Genomic DNA, 14894 nt, shown 5'->3' on the forward strand with positions numbered 1-14894 from the left:
GGAGACACTGTAGCAACGCAGTCCTTTAACACCTCCCTAAAGGAGTAACTACCTTACTGGCACACTGACTAATGCAAGGCTTTTCTCCTCAAGCCTCCACTCTCTTGCCTCATACCTCACTGTGAGATCCCTTTTTCTCAACTCCTCACTCGATATCACTAAAATGTCTTCCTCAAAGATCTCCTCCTTCACAGCTGTCTCAAATGAAGTGACCTTTTGTACCAAAATAAAACCTTCTATGTGCACCCTTCATCCTATCTATCCTATCTGACCCAGTAGATTAGCCCCTCTATCATTCCCACTTTCACTCATCTTCAATATCTCCTGAATGGCTGCTTCCATGCTGCCTAAAAATACACCCTTATCATTAACCAAAAACAAAAACAAAAACCCCTTTAAAATCCTCATTTGATCCAACTATTCCTGCCATCTATCATCTTACACCTCTCTTCACTTTTACACCTAAACTCCTGGAGAAAGATATGTATAATTGATATTTCCACTTTTCCTTCTCTCATTCAACTGTAAACTCTCTGCAATCTAGCTTCTGACTTCAATATTCAAATGAAACTGCAAAGTTACTAATGATTTCTTAATTGCCAAATCAATGGCCTTTTCTCAGTCTTCATCCTTGATCTCCATAGCTTTTGATATTGTTAATCACCCTCTTCTCCTTGATACTCTCTTCTCCCTAAGTTTTCTTTTTTTTTAATCTTTAAAATATTTTATTTCTTTCCAGTTACATGTAAAGATAGTTTTCAATATGTTTTTATAACATTTTGAATTCCAAATTCTTCTCCCTCCCTGCCTTCCCTCCCCAGTCCCCAAGACAGAAAGCAATCTGATATAGGTTATATATGCACAATCCCATTAAACATATTTCTGCATTGGTCATGTTGTGAAAAAAGTCAGAACAAAGGGGGAAAACATCAAAAAAGAAAACAACAACAAAAGTAGAAACAGTATGGTTCAATCAGCATTCAGATTCCACAGTTCTTTTTTCTGGATGTTGAGAGCATTTCCCATCATGAGTCCTTTCTTGGATCGTTGTATTGCTGAGAAAAGCTAAGTCTATCACAGACGATCATCACACAGTGTTGATGTTACTATGTACAATGTTCTTCTTCTGGTTCTGCTCACTTCAGTCCACTTAAGTCTTCCCAGATTTTTCTGAAATCTGCCCGCTCATCATTTCTTACAGCACAATAGTATTCCATTACATTCATATACCACAACTTGTTCAGTCATTCCCCAATTGATGGGAAATCTTCCTCAATTTCTAATTCTTTGCTACCACAAAGAGAGCTGATAGAAATATTTTTATACATGTGGACCCTTTCCCCATTTTTATGATCTCTTTGGGATATAGACCTAGTAGTGGTTTTACTGGGTCAAAGGGTATGTATGTACAGCCCCAAAGCCCTTTGGACACAGTTGCAAATTGCTCTTCAGAATGGTTGAATCAGTTCACAACTCCACCAACAATGCATTAGTGTTCCAATTTTTTCACAGCTTCTCCAACATTCATTATTTTCCTTTTTTGTCACATTAGTCAATCTGGTTAGGTGTGAGGTGGGGTACCTCTCCCTAAGCTTTCATGACACACTTCAGTCCCCACTCCCCTTTATCTAACACTCCATAGTCTTCCTTGCTAGATTTCCATTCGGGTCATGTCACCTCAAGACTCTCAAGGGCCCTTTTCTCCTGCTATACCATCCTGCTTAGTGATCTCATAAATCCCTATGGATTCAATTATCATCTCTATGCATATAAATCTCAGATCTATTTTTCTAGCTCTAACCTCTCTCCTGATATCCAAACTCATTATCTCTAACTACCCAATGAACATCTCAAAGTGGATGTCCTGCAGACATCTTGAACTCAAAAAGTAAAAAAACTTAACTTGTTATCTCACCCCCCCCAAACCCTCACTTCTTCCTAACTTCACTTTCACCATCAAGAGTACCACCATTCAGGGGCAGCTAGGTGGTGCAGTGGATAAAGCACTTGACACTTACTAGCTGGGTGACCCTGGGCAGGTCACTTAACCCCCATTGCCCTGCAAAACAAACAAACAAATAAATAAATAAATACTCTGCTGTTGGGGTGGCTAGATGGCACAGTGGATAAAGCACCAGCCCTGGATTCAGGAGTACCTGAGTTCAAATCTGGCCTCAGACACTTGACACTTACTAGCTGTGTGACCCTGGGCAAGTCACTTAACTCCCAATGCCCAGCAAAAAAAAAAAAAAAGAGTACCACCATTCTTCCTGTTTCTGGCCCCCAAAACTAAATGTCATCCTTGACTCTTCATTCTGTGTCACACCTTATACCCAACCTGGTACCAAGTCTTGTTGATTTATATCTCTTAAATATCATTCATATACATCTGCATGTTTATACTCACACACCTATCAATGTAGTACAGGCCCTCATCTCCTCACACTTACACTATTGCAATAGCCTGTTGGTTGGTCTATTTGCCTCAATTCTCTCCCCATTCCACTTAATCCTCTATTCAGTTGCCAAAGTGATCTTCTAACAGCACAGGCATAACCATGTCACTCCCCTACTCAAACTCAAGTCACTCTCAATTACTCCAAATACACTCAAACATAAAATCTTCTGTTTGGCTAATAGCGCCCTTCACAACCTAGCTCCTTCCAATCTTTCTAATTTCTTTATTCTTTACTCCAGTTCACATAATCCATGATCTAGCAACACTGGTTTCCTTGGCATACTAGAGCTGTATGCATCACAACTCCTAACTCTGGGCATTTTCACTAGTTGTCCTCTATGCCTAGAATGTGCTGCCTGCTTGCCTCCACTTAATGCCTTTCCTTACTTCCTTCAAGCCTCAGATCAGTCTTACCTTCTGCAAGAAGCCTTTCCCAAGTTCCCCCACCACTAGTGTATCTCCTCTAAGACGACTTCCATTTTACCCTGTATATATCTTCTAAGTACAAAATTATTTACATGTTGTCTCCCCCATTTGAATGTGAGCTCCTTGATAGGGGGGACTGTTTTTTAGTCTTTCTTTGTATCCCCAGTGGTTGATATAGGGCATGGCACATAGTATTTAATAAATGCTATTATTTTTCCTAAAATATAATGTTAAAAACAAATTTTAACTATATATATCCTAATGAGTATTGCTTTTTGAAGTGTGTTAAATGACTATTAGCTGAGGCTCCAAACTGCAAGGAATTGAAGAGTGTGGATGAAATAGATTAACAATAAATTTTGACAGGGCAAAATAAATATCTTCCAAGGCTCCTCACAATATATTTCAATGGAATTAAATGGAAATAATGCTTCACACTAACTAAATCATAATGTTTTTAACAGTGAGAAATTGTTCTAGATAAAAATGGGGCTTTTCAGGACATAGGAACATATAACCAGCAAGTAATAAGACAAAGTCTTTTGGAATATTTATATCATGTATTGCAGAACTATTTTGTTAGATGATTCTTCCAATGATTTTAATATAGAGGAGGTTAAAATTGAACTACTAGCCTTTTCCTGAGAAACCCAATTTTCAACTAATAAATTTAGTATCCAGAGTTTAAAGCTTAAGTACCTGGATAACTGCCAATACCCCAAAGTACAAGGTCATGGGTCAAAAATTTAAAAAAACAAAAAACCTCACATGCTCAAACTTCCCCTTCTTTACACTACCTTTTTAGGTAAGCAGGGAAATCTAAGAAGTTTTGAGGATTTTAGTGCCTTAAATCAGCTGTAGGAGTAAACCCAAAGATTCTCTATAGCGTTCAGAAATTATTATTTCTGGTAGTTTGAGCAATAGAGGTGTAGTAAACAAGTTAGTTCATTCTCAAATATATCTTTACATTACTTCTTTGGCTGTTTCCATTAAGATAAACTGATTTAAAATACAAATTTTTTAAATCGGAAATAGGATTGAGGGTATGACCTCAGAACAATTAAAGAAATGCTTGCTTCACTGTAACTTTAAGCAATCTTGAGTTCTTAAAGCGAAAGAGAATATGACAACTTTTATATTAAAGAGATCTAAGGACTAAAAGCCTTTATGTTGTTGTTCAGTCATTTTTAGTGGCATATGACTCTTCCTAACCCCATTTGTGGTTTTCTTGGCAAAGATATTAGAATACTGTGCTATTTCTTTTCTCTCATTCATTTTACAGATTAGGAAACTAAAGCAAACAGGGTTAAGAGATTTGTCCAGGGTCATACACATATTAAGTGTCTAAGACCAGGTTTAAACTCAGGAAGATTAGGTTTTTCCTAACTCCAGGCTTGGCAATATCCATTGGGCCCCCTAGCTACCAAGAGCTTTATAAACAGCTGTAAAAATATTTCTAAAACCAAACTAACTCTTCAACACATACCTATCATTGATAGGGTTCATGGTAAACTAAACTTTTCCTTCAAAGTTAAAATTTGAAGTGTGAAAATAAAGTTAGGAAAGAGGTTTGCCATTTTTTAAAAAGGAAGTGTTAGATAATTTGGATTTCAAAGCATTTTCCCCTTAAAATAAAGGTTCTTAACCTAGGGTCCACAGATCTAGAGGAGATGCATGGATAGACTTCAGGGTGCCTGTGAACTTAGATGGGAAGAAAATTACATCTTTATTTAAATTGGTTTCCTTTGCAATCCTATGTATTTTATGCATTCAAAATATCTTATGAAAAAGTATCCATAGGTTTGACCAAACTGCCAAAGATATTCACAAAAAAGGGTTAAGAATACCAGTCTTAAAAAAAAAAAAAACATTAATAGGGGGCAGCTAGGTGGCACAGTGGATAGAGCACCAGCCCTGGATTCAGGAGGACCTGAGTTCAAATCCAGCCTCAGACACTTGACACTTACTAGCTGTGTGACCCTGGGCAAGTCACTTCACCCTCATTGCCCCACAAAAAAAAAAAAAAGAAAGAAGAAAGAAAGAAAAAGAACATTAATAGATAGCAATCAATTATAAGAAGCAGGAAGGGAAAACAAATAAGGAGCAAGTCTTACAGTCTGGCACAGAAAAATCTGGGCTCATGTCCCACTTCTGACAAATGTTGACTATTAAGCTTAAAGAATTCACTTAATGGCACTGTGACCCAGGTAACTCTCTAAGACTAAGTTATATCATAACTGCTGATCCGTAATGGAAGACAGTTTTCTCATTGCACTGACAAAATCACTATTCCAAAAGAAAAATGAACTCAATACCAAAAGCCAACTTGTGATCAGCATAGCTTATCTCAAATGCATTCATATCAAAATCTAGCATAGTTCTCTGGATCCCTTTTCTTCTTTTTCAGTCCCTTGTCCCCCTCTTCTTCTACCTCCCCCAAATGACCATAACACAAAACTAATGCTCTATTTCTTAAAGGTTAACGTCCATCATTCTTAAGTTAAAACCAGGAATATATAAAATATCACATTCATCTAATTTTATTAATGAGTATTTTTCCAGTAATCTGAATGCAAATTGCAAAATATCCACACTTTTCTGTTCTTACAACATGGCCCTATCCTAATTTATCAGCCTTAAAGAAATATTATTCCTCTTCTCAGACAATATAACCAAGCCATTATGGTATTCTTGTTGTTTTTCACACTGGCTATCTTCCTCATGCCTGTAATTATCTTCTCCTTCATCTCTGCTTCTCAGACCCTCTAATCTTCTTCAAGACTCAGCTCGTGTCAACCACCACATGAAGTTTTTCCTGAATCATCGTCCTCCCCAAAGTTTACCTTGAATCTGCTTTGTATGTATTTTGTATGTGACTATATATAAGTATACTGTTTCCCCAGTGATAATGTAAAATACATAAGGCCAAAAATATTTAGGTGGCACAGTGGATATAATGCCAGGCCTAGAGTTAGGCCAAGTTCAGATCCGGCCTTAGACATTTACTAGATGTGTGACCCTGGGTCATGTTAACTCATTTGCCTCAGTTTCCTCGTGTGTAAAACAGGGATGATAATAACAGCAACTATCGCTCAGAGTTGTTATGGGAATTGAATGAGCTAATCACAAAGTACTAAACAAAGTTCCAGGCACAAAGTAATAAATGCTAGCTGTTGTGGTGACAACAATGGTGGAAGCAGTGGCAGTGGTGGCAGTGGTGGCAGCTATTGCTACTGCAGCTACTCCTGCTACTTTTTTTGTCTTTGTATCCCCTGTGCTGTACCTCATACATAGGAGGAACTTGATGATTCACTGACTGGAGGAGAGGCTTTTCTACCTCACAAGTTTGCCAAAGGAGCTACATTATTACTTTCTTATGATTTCATGAGGATACATAACAAACCTATAATTATCTCCACATAACCAACCAGTAATGTAGTTTGCAATGTGTTTCAAAACAGCCAGGTGCCTTTCTATTAAGAGAGAGAGCGAGAGAGTGAGTGAGAGTGTGTGTGTGTGTGTGTGTGTAAAATTTATTATAATCTAAGCACCTTAAATGGGCAACTAGATAGTGCAGTGGATAGAGTGCCAGGCCTGGAGTCAGGAAGACTTATCTTTCTGAGTTCAAATCTAGCCCCAGACACTTACTAGCTCTGTGCATATGACCCTGGGCAAGTCACTTAACCCTTGTTTACCTCATTTTCCTCATCTGTAAAATGAACTGGAAAAGGAAATGGCAAACCACTCCAGTATCCTCCCAGTAAAACCTGAGAAGGGGTGATGAAGAGTCAAGACATGACTAAATCTTTTTTTTTTTTTTTTTGGCTGGGCAATGAGGGTTAAATGACTTGCCCAGGGTCACACAGCTAGTAAGTGTCAAGTGTCCGAGGCTGGATTTGAACTCAGGTACTCCTGAATCCAGGGCCAATACATTATCCACTGTGCCACCTAGCTGCCCCCAGACTGAATCTTAAATATGTACTTACATACTGTTCAATTAAGTACTATGTGGACTTGTGAAATAGTTATAATATATATAGACATAAGACATGGATACAGATAAATCTCCACATCAAATTATGTGATTTTAAAAATATCAATGAGGCCCTTAAATGATTTTGTCTCAATGATAAAACAACAAGTAGTTTACTCCAGTTGTTAATTCACTATTGGTTCAGTGTGTTCAATACCACATATATGGCAACTGGATTTTTTCTAGTCCACAATTACCATAACTCAAATCCCCATTGGTTGCCTCACAAATCTGTGCTATTAATTACAAGAAAGATAATCAAAAGAGTATGGATGGATGAGTTTAAAGCTTTAGGCTATTCCTTAAAGTAGAATCTCTAAAATTTACCAATTTTTAATTAAAATCTATTCCCTGTCTGGGACCAAATAAGCTGTAAAATATCCCCAAAGCAAAAGCAAGAAATTAAAAAATGAGACATTACAAAGGCAATAAAAAAGAAAGTGGATATATTTCCATTACTAGTAGGGAGTTATTCATTTAACAGAACTCTTTCTTTTACAATCAGTTTTATCAATAAGCATAAAGTAAACTTTTGAGATTATCACGTAACTGCCAGGGTCATTTTTATCTTAATGCTACTTATATAATTCTATACTTACATTTTTCCATTTATTATCAACTGGCTGTAACAGTGTAGTAGAAGCAGTACTTTGAGACTGGGATATTGAATCCTAAAAACAAAAGCAGCAAAAAAAGAATATTAAAAAAAGAACAAGCATTAGAAATAATTATTTTGTTCCCACAAAGCATACACAATTTAGGAAAAATTTTCACTTCGGGCATGGAAAATTTAACCCTTAAAGAAAAATAACTTCTTAATTTATGGAATAAGGAAATGAGTAACTATAATTCATGTCATTATTTTTTTTTCTTTTCTTTTTTTTGGCGGGGCAATGAGGGTTGAGTGACTTGCCCAGGGTCACACAGCTAGTAAATGTCAAGTGTCTGAGGCTGGTTTTGAACTCAGGTCCTCCTGAATCCAGGGCTGGTGCTTTATCCACTGTACCACCTAGATATCCCAATTCATATCGTTATTAGTAAATTTAATGCAACTATATGACTTTTGTAAATGAATGGTTACATATTTTATTTTCTCTAATTCTGATGCATGTCTATTAATTGGGGTGAATTAGTATTTCTTTTTTGTTTTGTTTTGTTTTTTTGTTTTTGTAGGGCAATGAGGGTTAAGTGACTTGCCCAGGGTCACACAGCTAGCAAGTGTCAAGTGTCTGAGGCCAGACTCGAACTCAGGTCCTCCTGAATCCAAGGCCAGTGCTTTATCCACTACACCACCTAGCTGCACCAAATGAGTCTTTTTTTTTTTTTTTTTGTGGGGCAATGAGGCTTAAGTGACTTGCCCAGGGTCACACAGCTAGTAAATATCAAGTGTCTGAGGCTGGCTTTGAACTCAGGTCCTCCTGAATCCAGGGCCAGTGCTTTATCTACTGCACTACCTAGCTGCCCCCAGTATTTCTTTAAACAAAGAAACATAACTTTTCTCCCAGTAACCAATGATCTATCAAGAATACCCCTTCATGAAGAAATTCAACTTTGTCAACTTTTAAAATATTCATATAACAAAGAATTAATGTACAGAAAGTTCTAGCTTTTCACATAAATTTGCATTATGCAAATTTTATTTTAAGAATTCCCAAAGAAATCTGCATTCAAAAAAAACATCTGTGGTAACTTTACTGTACAGTACTACGCTCTCGCTCGCTCGCTCTCTCTCTCTCTCTCTCTCCATTCCTGCCCTTCAGTTTAGTATTCCATGGCTGCTCCCCTCATCCCCACCCCCCTAATAATCAACCACCACCACCACTCCAAGGGAAAGCAGAAGAAAGGACCATAGAGAGACCCTGCTACCATTGGATCAGGGCTTGGAATGAGACCTCCAGCACCAAGAGAGGAGACCTTTTCCCCTTCTGTGACACGCCGCCCCCCGCCCCCTTCTAATCTTCCTTCCTTCAGGAGGCTGTTCTTGGCCCCAACCTGTATCCCATCCTCTCCTGTCTGTCTAGCCCCCACATATCTGTCCTGTTCCCCCTCCCCCAATCCCCTGGTCTTCCTCATAGTTCTGGCCTGGCCCCAACATGGCTGGCTCTGACCCTCATGTGTTCTTGCTCTCCCTTCTCTGTTCCTGGTCCCCAAGTATCCTTGAACCATATACCAGCCTCCTCCCACTATACAGGCATGGCTCCCTTCCCTTCCCATCCACAAGCAAATTTGCATTACATAAAAATCTATATAAAGGTCTGTGAATGAACTATCTGTAATGTTTTAATAAACTACATTACCGTTGTAACATGAGTGGTCTCTGTAGTAGAACTTGATGAATTCTGTGGTCCACCCATATGCATCTTGCTGATATGAGTATTTAAGCTACCTAAACTTTTGAATATACAACTGCATTCTGTGCAATTATACGTAGGACCATTCTTGACCTTAAAGAATTGTTTTAGAAAAGAACAATTAGATTACAATTATTTATTCAATATTAATTTATAGTAAACATGCCCACAACAATCAAAATTCCATTCTAATAAATTTTCCCAGACAAACAAAACTAGGGAAACTGAACCCTACTTTTTTGGGGGGCAACAGTGAGAATTTTTCTTTGATTTTGTTTAAACTGAATACCACCCCTGCATTCCATATATTTTAACATGAGACAGATAGTAGAAAATAAAGATTACATTATATTCCAACAGCTCAATAATGTGTATATTCCCTTTTTGACTGCAACTCAAACTTACCCACCAATCCTTTTCAACTTTTAGAACACATCACAAGTAATAAATTATGCAAAGGTTGTACAAAGATATCAAAGAAGTCAAAGCAAAAAAATATATATGTACTGGTCACATGGTAAGAATGAAGGATTATTCTTTGGTGCCTGTCTATCCTCAACCCTGTTAAATCAAATATTTAATTCAGAGGTCCACCAACATTCTGGCTGCCTTCTTTGAGCCTTCTCTTCATATTGCTAAAGATAAAAGTGAAGTCCATAAGCTAGCTCTCCATGTGCCCAAGCCATCTTTTTCAAAAGTACACTTCTTTAATAATGCCCATTATACCAGTTCTCCTGGATAATTCCTCATTTGTAAAGCACACAGGTGCTCATACATATGATCCTCCTTTCAATGGCTCCTTGTATAATTCTCAACTTCAAATCTTTGAAGGATGCATGACTTTTGAACACATAACGTCACTGGAAAAGTATTGGTACTAAGTGTAAGACACTACTTTGCTAAGCTCTTGGGATTCAAATACCAAAAACCCTCCAAAAGTTCACTGCCCTTAAGGAGCTTACAGTCTACTGACAGATGAATGCAGATAAGTAAAAACAAGGAAGGAGACAAAATTAACAACTGATGGGAATCAGGAAAGGCTTTATAGGAGGTAGAATTTGAAACTGAGCACTGAAGAACACAAAAGATTCTAAAAAGACGTGAATTCCAAGTAAATTCCAAGAATGTCAAGTTCAGGGGACAGCTAATAAGACTGAGCTAGAATACAGTGCAAAAAGAGGAGTTACATGAGATAAGGCTTTAAATGGCATGATAAGGAGTTTTGAATGTTATCCTAAAAGCAACAGGGAGCCACTAAAGATTTGTGAAAGAAAAATGACATGATCAGACCTGTACCTGAGGAGAAAAGGATATATTATAGAGGGGAGAGACTATACGACTGGCAGTTCTGCATCTAATATAATAGTCCACGTGAGATGTGACAATGGGCTGGACTATGGTCTTAGTATGCCTTTTGAGTCCAAGGGAGACAGATGCAAAGGATGTTGTATTGGTTGAACTGACAACACCCAACCAAGAAATAGGTCAATGAGTAAAAGTTAAGAACTTAGAATGACTGTAAGGTTGCAAGCCTGATTAGTGCAAGCATGATAATGACTTCAAGAGAAACAGAGCTATTTGGCAGAAAGGGAGAGGATGCAAATAATAAATTCCATTTTGGAATGTTGAGTTTGAGAGGCCTCAAGCAGGGATATGTAGCAGGCAACAAGAGTTGCAAATAAGTTAACATGGCTGGATATAAAGATCTAAATACATGTAATAATTGAATTTAAAGCAACAATTTCACAACCATCATGAGATTAATGAATGGTGTTAGAAAGAGTTTTTATGTTAGGGAACAATTTAAGATGGTCAAAAGAGATAAGTAATTTTTCAGATGTAATACAGCCTGATGTCTTCTTTATATTCAATTCTGGCACCAGCTTAGTCTCCATTTTGAATATATGTCAGAGAAACATGTAGAGACAGACCAATTTCGGTTTTCTTAAAGAATAGCATGTTATAACCCTTTTGATATGTAGATTGTTAAAAATTATCTGTTTCAAGTTGTTATGGACCTCAATGAGGCAGTCCTATAGTATATTCTTGTTTGATGAAATATAACATAATGTCATACATAAAAAGGACAACTTGTAGAACCTCCACATTTATAATAAATTCTTCCATATGTATTCAAATATCAACTTTTAATAGCTCAGAGTGTATGCTATCCAAAGCCATTTTTCACCAGATGTGTCTGAATGGACCCACAATTTCAATGAAATACTTCAAAAATGTATATACAACTTTGAAGATAGTGAAAAATAAAATGAAATTTTCATGACTGTAAGGCTACAATTCAATTCAGTTACTTAACAAATACTCATTAATCTCCTAGTATGATATACTATGATATACAGTAGGTATACAGAGAGGAAAATCAATAGTTCTTGCCTTCTATGATCTCAATAGTAATTTTAAAAATCCAGACCTCTGATTTAATGTATGTAAGGAATTTCTGTTGACAAAATTCTTTATCATTTCAGATTAGCAACTGCTGTTCATCATGTAAAATCAGTGAGACATCAAGGCACCCATGGGTTAAGTATAGACAAACAAATTTAATACACGTTAGAATACATTAAGTGCAAGGGAGAAGTTAAAAATAAATTAAAGAAAGGAGAGAAAATTTCTATCTAAAAGCATGAGGAAAGCTTTTGTGGAGGTAGCACCTGACTTGAATGAAGAGAAAAATTTTAACAGGTATGCAAATTAACTAAGACAAACTAAAATAATTAAATTTATTGACTTTTACAATAAACTTACAACTTATATCTTTAAATTTTAAGTGGCATTTGAATATACAGCGGGGTAAAGAGAGGGCAGGAAGAAATTAGACAACAATCCCTACTTCAGTATGTTGTAGTGGGCAATAAGTTACTGCAACAGGCTAGGCAAGGAAGGGAAATGAGGCCCAACACTGGTAGTAGCAATGAGGATGAAAAGAAGCAAATAAAAAGGAATTGTTTAAAATAAGGCTGGAAAATTAAGTAGGAACCAGGCAGTGGAGGACCTTGAATCCAAGCTAAATAGTATTTTAATTTGGTAAGAGACAGGGCATAACAAAAATTTTTTGAGCATATTAACAACAGGCCTGTGCATTAGCAGAATTACTTGACCACTAGCATAAAGAATAGGTTTTTAAAAGGGGAGGCAATCTGTAGAGTCATACACGAGTTCAAAAAATGAACTTTTCAAGTACCATCTAAGTCAGCACTGTGATGTGATAGCCCCAAAAGCTAATACGATCTTTGGGTACATTAAGAAAGGCACAGCTCTCAAGAATGTGGAAATGATCAGCCTTCCATAATCTAGCTTGCTAAGACATGTTTGCAGCATTGTGTTCAGTTCTGGGTGCCACTGTTTAAAGAGAATACAGAAAAGGTAGAGTGTGTCCTGAGAAAGGCAGCCAGAACACTGAGAGACCGTGACTCTATACTATACTATATGGAGATTTACTGGAGGCACTGGGCATGTTTAGCCTGGAGAAGAAAAAGGGAAATACAGCAGCTGTCTTTAAATATCTGTAGAGCTATTATGTGAATGAAGAATTAGACTCATTTCTGCTTGGGCCAAGAAAGCAAAACTAGGAGTAATGTGAAAAATGTAAAAAGGTAAATTGACACTTGATAAAAGAACTTAGAAAATAAAGCTGTCCAAAATTCAGTCAACTAGACATACAAACTTGGATTTCCTCAATCACTCATACCCAAGCAGTTACCAAGTCAATTAATATTTTTATGCATTTTTGGGGGGCTGGGAAATGGGGGTTAAGTGACTTGCCCAGGGTCACACAGCTACTAAGTGTCAAGTGTATGAGGCTGGATTTGAACTCAGGTCCTCCTGAATCCAGGGCTGATGCTTTATCCACTGCATCACCTAGCTGCCCCCTACCAAGTCAGTTATACCTCTACACTATTTCTCACATTTAAACTGCTCCTTTTACTATTTGGTTGAGCCCTTCATCAGCTCTCACCTGGACTATAACATTAATCTCCACATTAGGCTGCCTGCTTGTCCAGCCCACTCGCCAACTACCTGCCAATGTGATTTTTCCTAGGGAATATGTCCAAGCACATGACTCCCCTGTTCATAAAATTCCAATGGCTCCCTAATGCCACTAAGGTCAAGTATGAACCACTCTCTTTGAATTTAAAGTCTTTCATAGACTGGCTCCAATCTTCCTTTCCAGGATTTATCCTACAAATTTCCCTTTACACACACTTCAGACCAACCAAACTGAGCTTCTTATCCTCTCTCACACATGACACTCCATCACTCTTCTCCATGCTTTTTCAGACTGTCCCCCATGCCAAGAACATACTCCCTTCTCACCTCTGCTCCTCAGAATTACTGGTTTTCTTCAAAGTTTGGCTCAAGCTTCACTTCCTACCTTCTAATAAAAGTCCTTTCCCAATTCCTCAGCTGCTAATACTTTCTTCACCAAAATTACCTTATATTTATTTAAGATGCATACACATACCATCTATCCTAACAAATTATAAGATTTTTGAGGGCAAGAACTATTTTATTCTTGTCATCATATCCCTAGTACTTAGAACAATGTCAGATACATAGCAGGAATTCAAGAAATGCTTGCTGATTGATTCATCAATCCCATGGCTAGATGCTGTGAACAACCTTTATCTTATTATCTTTCTCCCTAAGCATCATTCTCTAACTTTAATAAATAATATTCATAAAAACCCAGAGTCATAACCTCAGAGTAATCATTAACTCTTCTTTCTCCATCACTTCACCTGGCAAATCTGCTGCCAAATCTCAGTCCCACCTCTACTACACCTGTACCTTTGCACTGGCTGTCCCTCAAGGTCTGAAATGTACTCTCTCCTCACTAGACCACTTGGAATCTCCAGTGCCATTCAAAGTTCAGTTCCAGTGCTATGTGGGCAAACCTCATTTTATTGTGTTTTGCTTTACTGAGCTTTGCAGATGTTATATTAAAAAAAAAAAATCAAAAGTTTGTGGCAACCCTGTCAAACAAGTCTATCAGTGCTATTCTTCCAACAGCATGCGCTCACATGTCTCTGTGTCACATTTTCATAATTATCGCAATATTTCATTATTATTTTACCTGTTATAGTAATCTGTGATCAGTGATCTTTAATGTTACTATGGTAATTGTTTTGGAATACCACAAACTATACCCTTTATAAGACTATGAACTTAAATGATAAATGTTGTGTGTGTTTGACTGCTCCACAAACTAGCTATTCTGCTATCTCTCTTCCTTTCCTCAGACCTCCCTATTCTCTGAGACACAACAATACTGAAAAATATTGCTTAAACCTAGTTGATAAAACAGCAACAGGGTTTGAGAGGATTACCTCAATTGTGAAATAAGTAAAATGCTATCAAACAGCATTGCATGCTGCCTTTCAGGAAAGGAAGAGTCAATCAATCCAGCAAACTTCATTGTTATCTTATTTTAAGAAACTGCCACAGCTACCCCAATCTTCAGCAACCACCACCCACCCTCCAGGAAAGACCCTCCAATAACAAAAAGATTATGACTCAGTGAAGACTCAGAAGATAATTAGCATTTTTAGCAATAAAGTATTTTTAATTAAGCTATGTACATTTTTTAACCATAATACTATTGCAC

The 14894-nt window shown here is 37.3% G+C and overlaps 1 protein-coding gene across 1 annotated transcript in view; it reads right to left on the reverse strand.

Moving 5' to 3' along the window:
• The window catches only part of ZNF236 (zinc finger protein 236), a 188371-nt gene that overhangs the window by 123382 nt on the left and 50095 nt on the right, over positions 1 to 14894 (reverse strand). Inside the window, 2 exon segments of the mRNA XM_043976777.1 lie at positions 7517 to 7588; positions 9215 to 9361. Of these exon segments, the coding sequence (XP_043832712.1) occupies positions 7517 to 7588; positions 9215 to 9361 (219 nt within the window).

Source organism: Dromiciops gliroides, chromosome 1 (assembly GCF_019393635.1).
Source record: "Dromiciops gliroides isolate mDroGli1 chromosome 1, mDroGli1.pri, whole genome shotgun sequence".
Classification (NCBI taxonomy): Eukaryota; Metazoa; Chordata; class Mammalia; order Microbiotheria; family Microbiotheriidae; genus Dromiciops; species Dromiciops gliroides.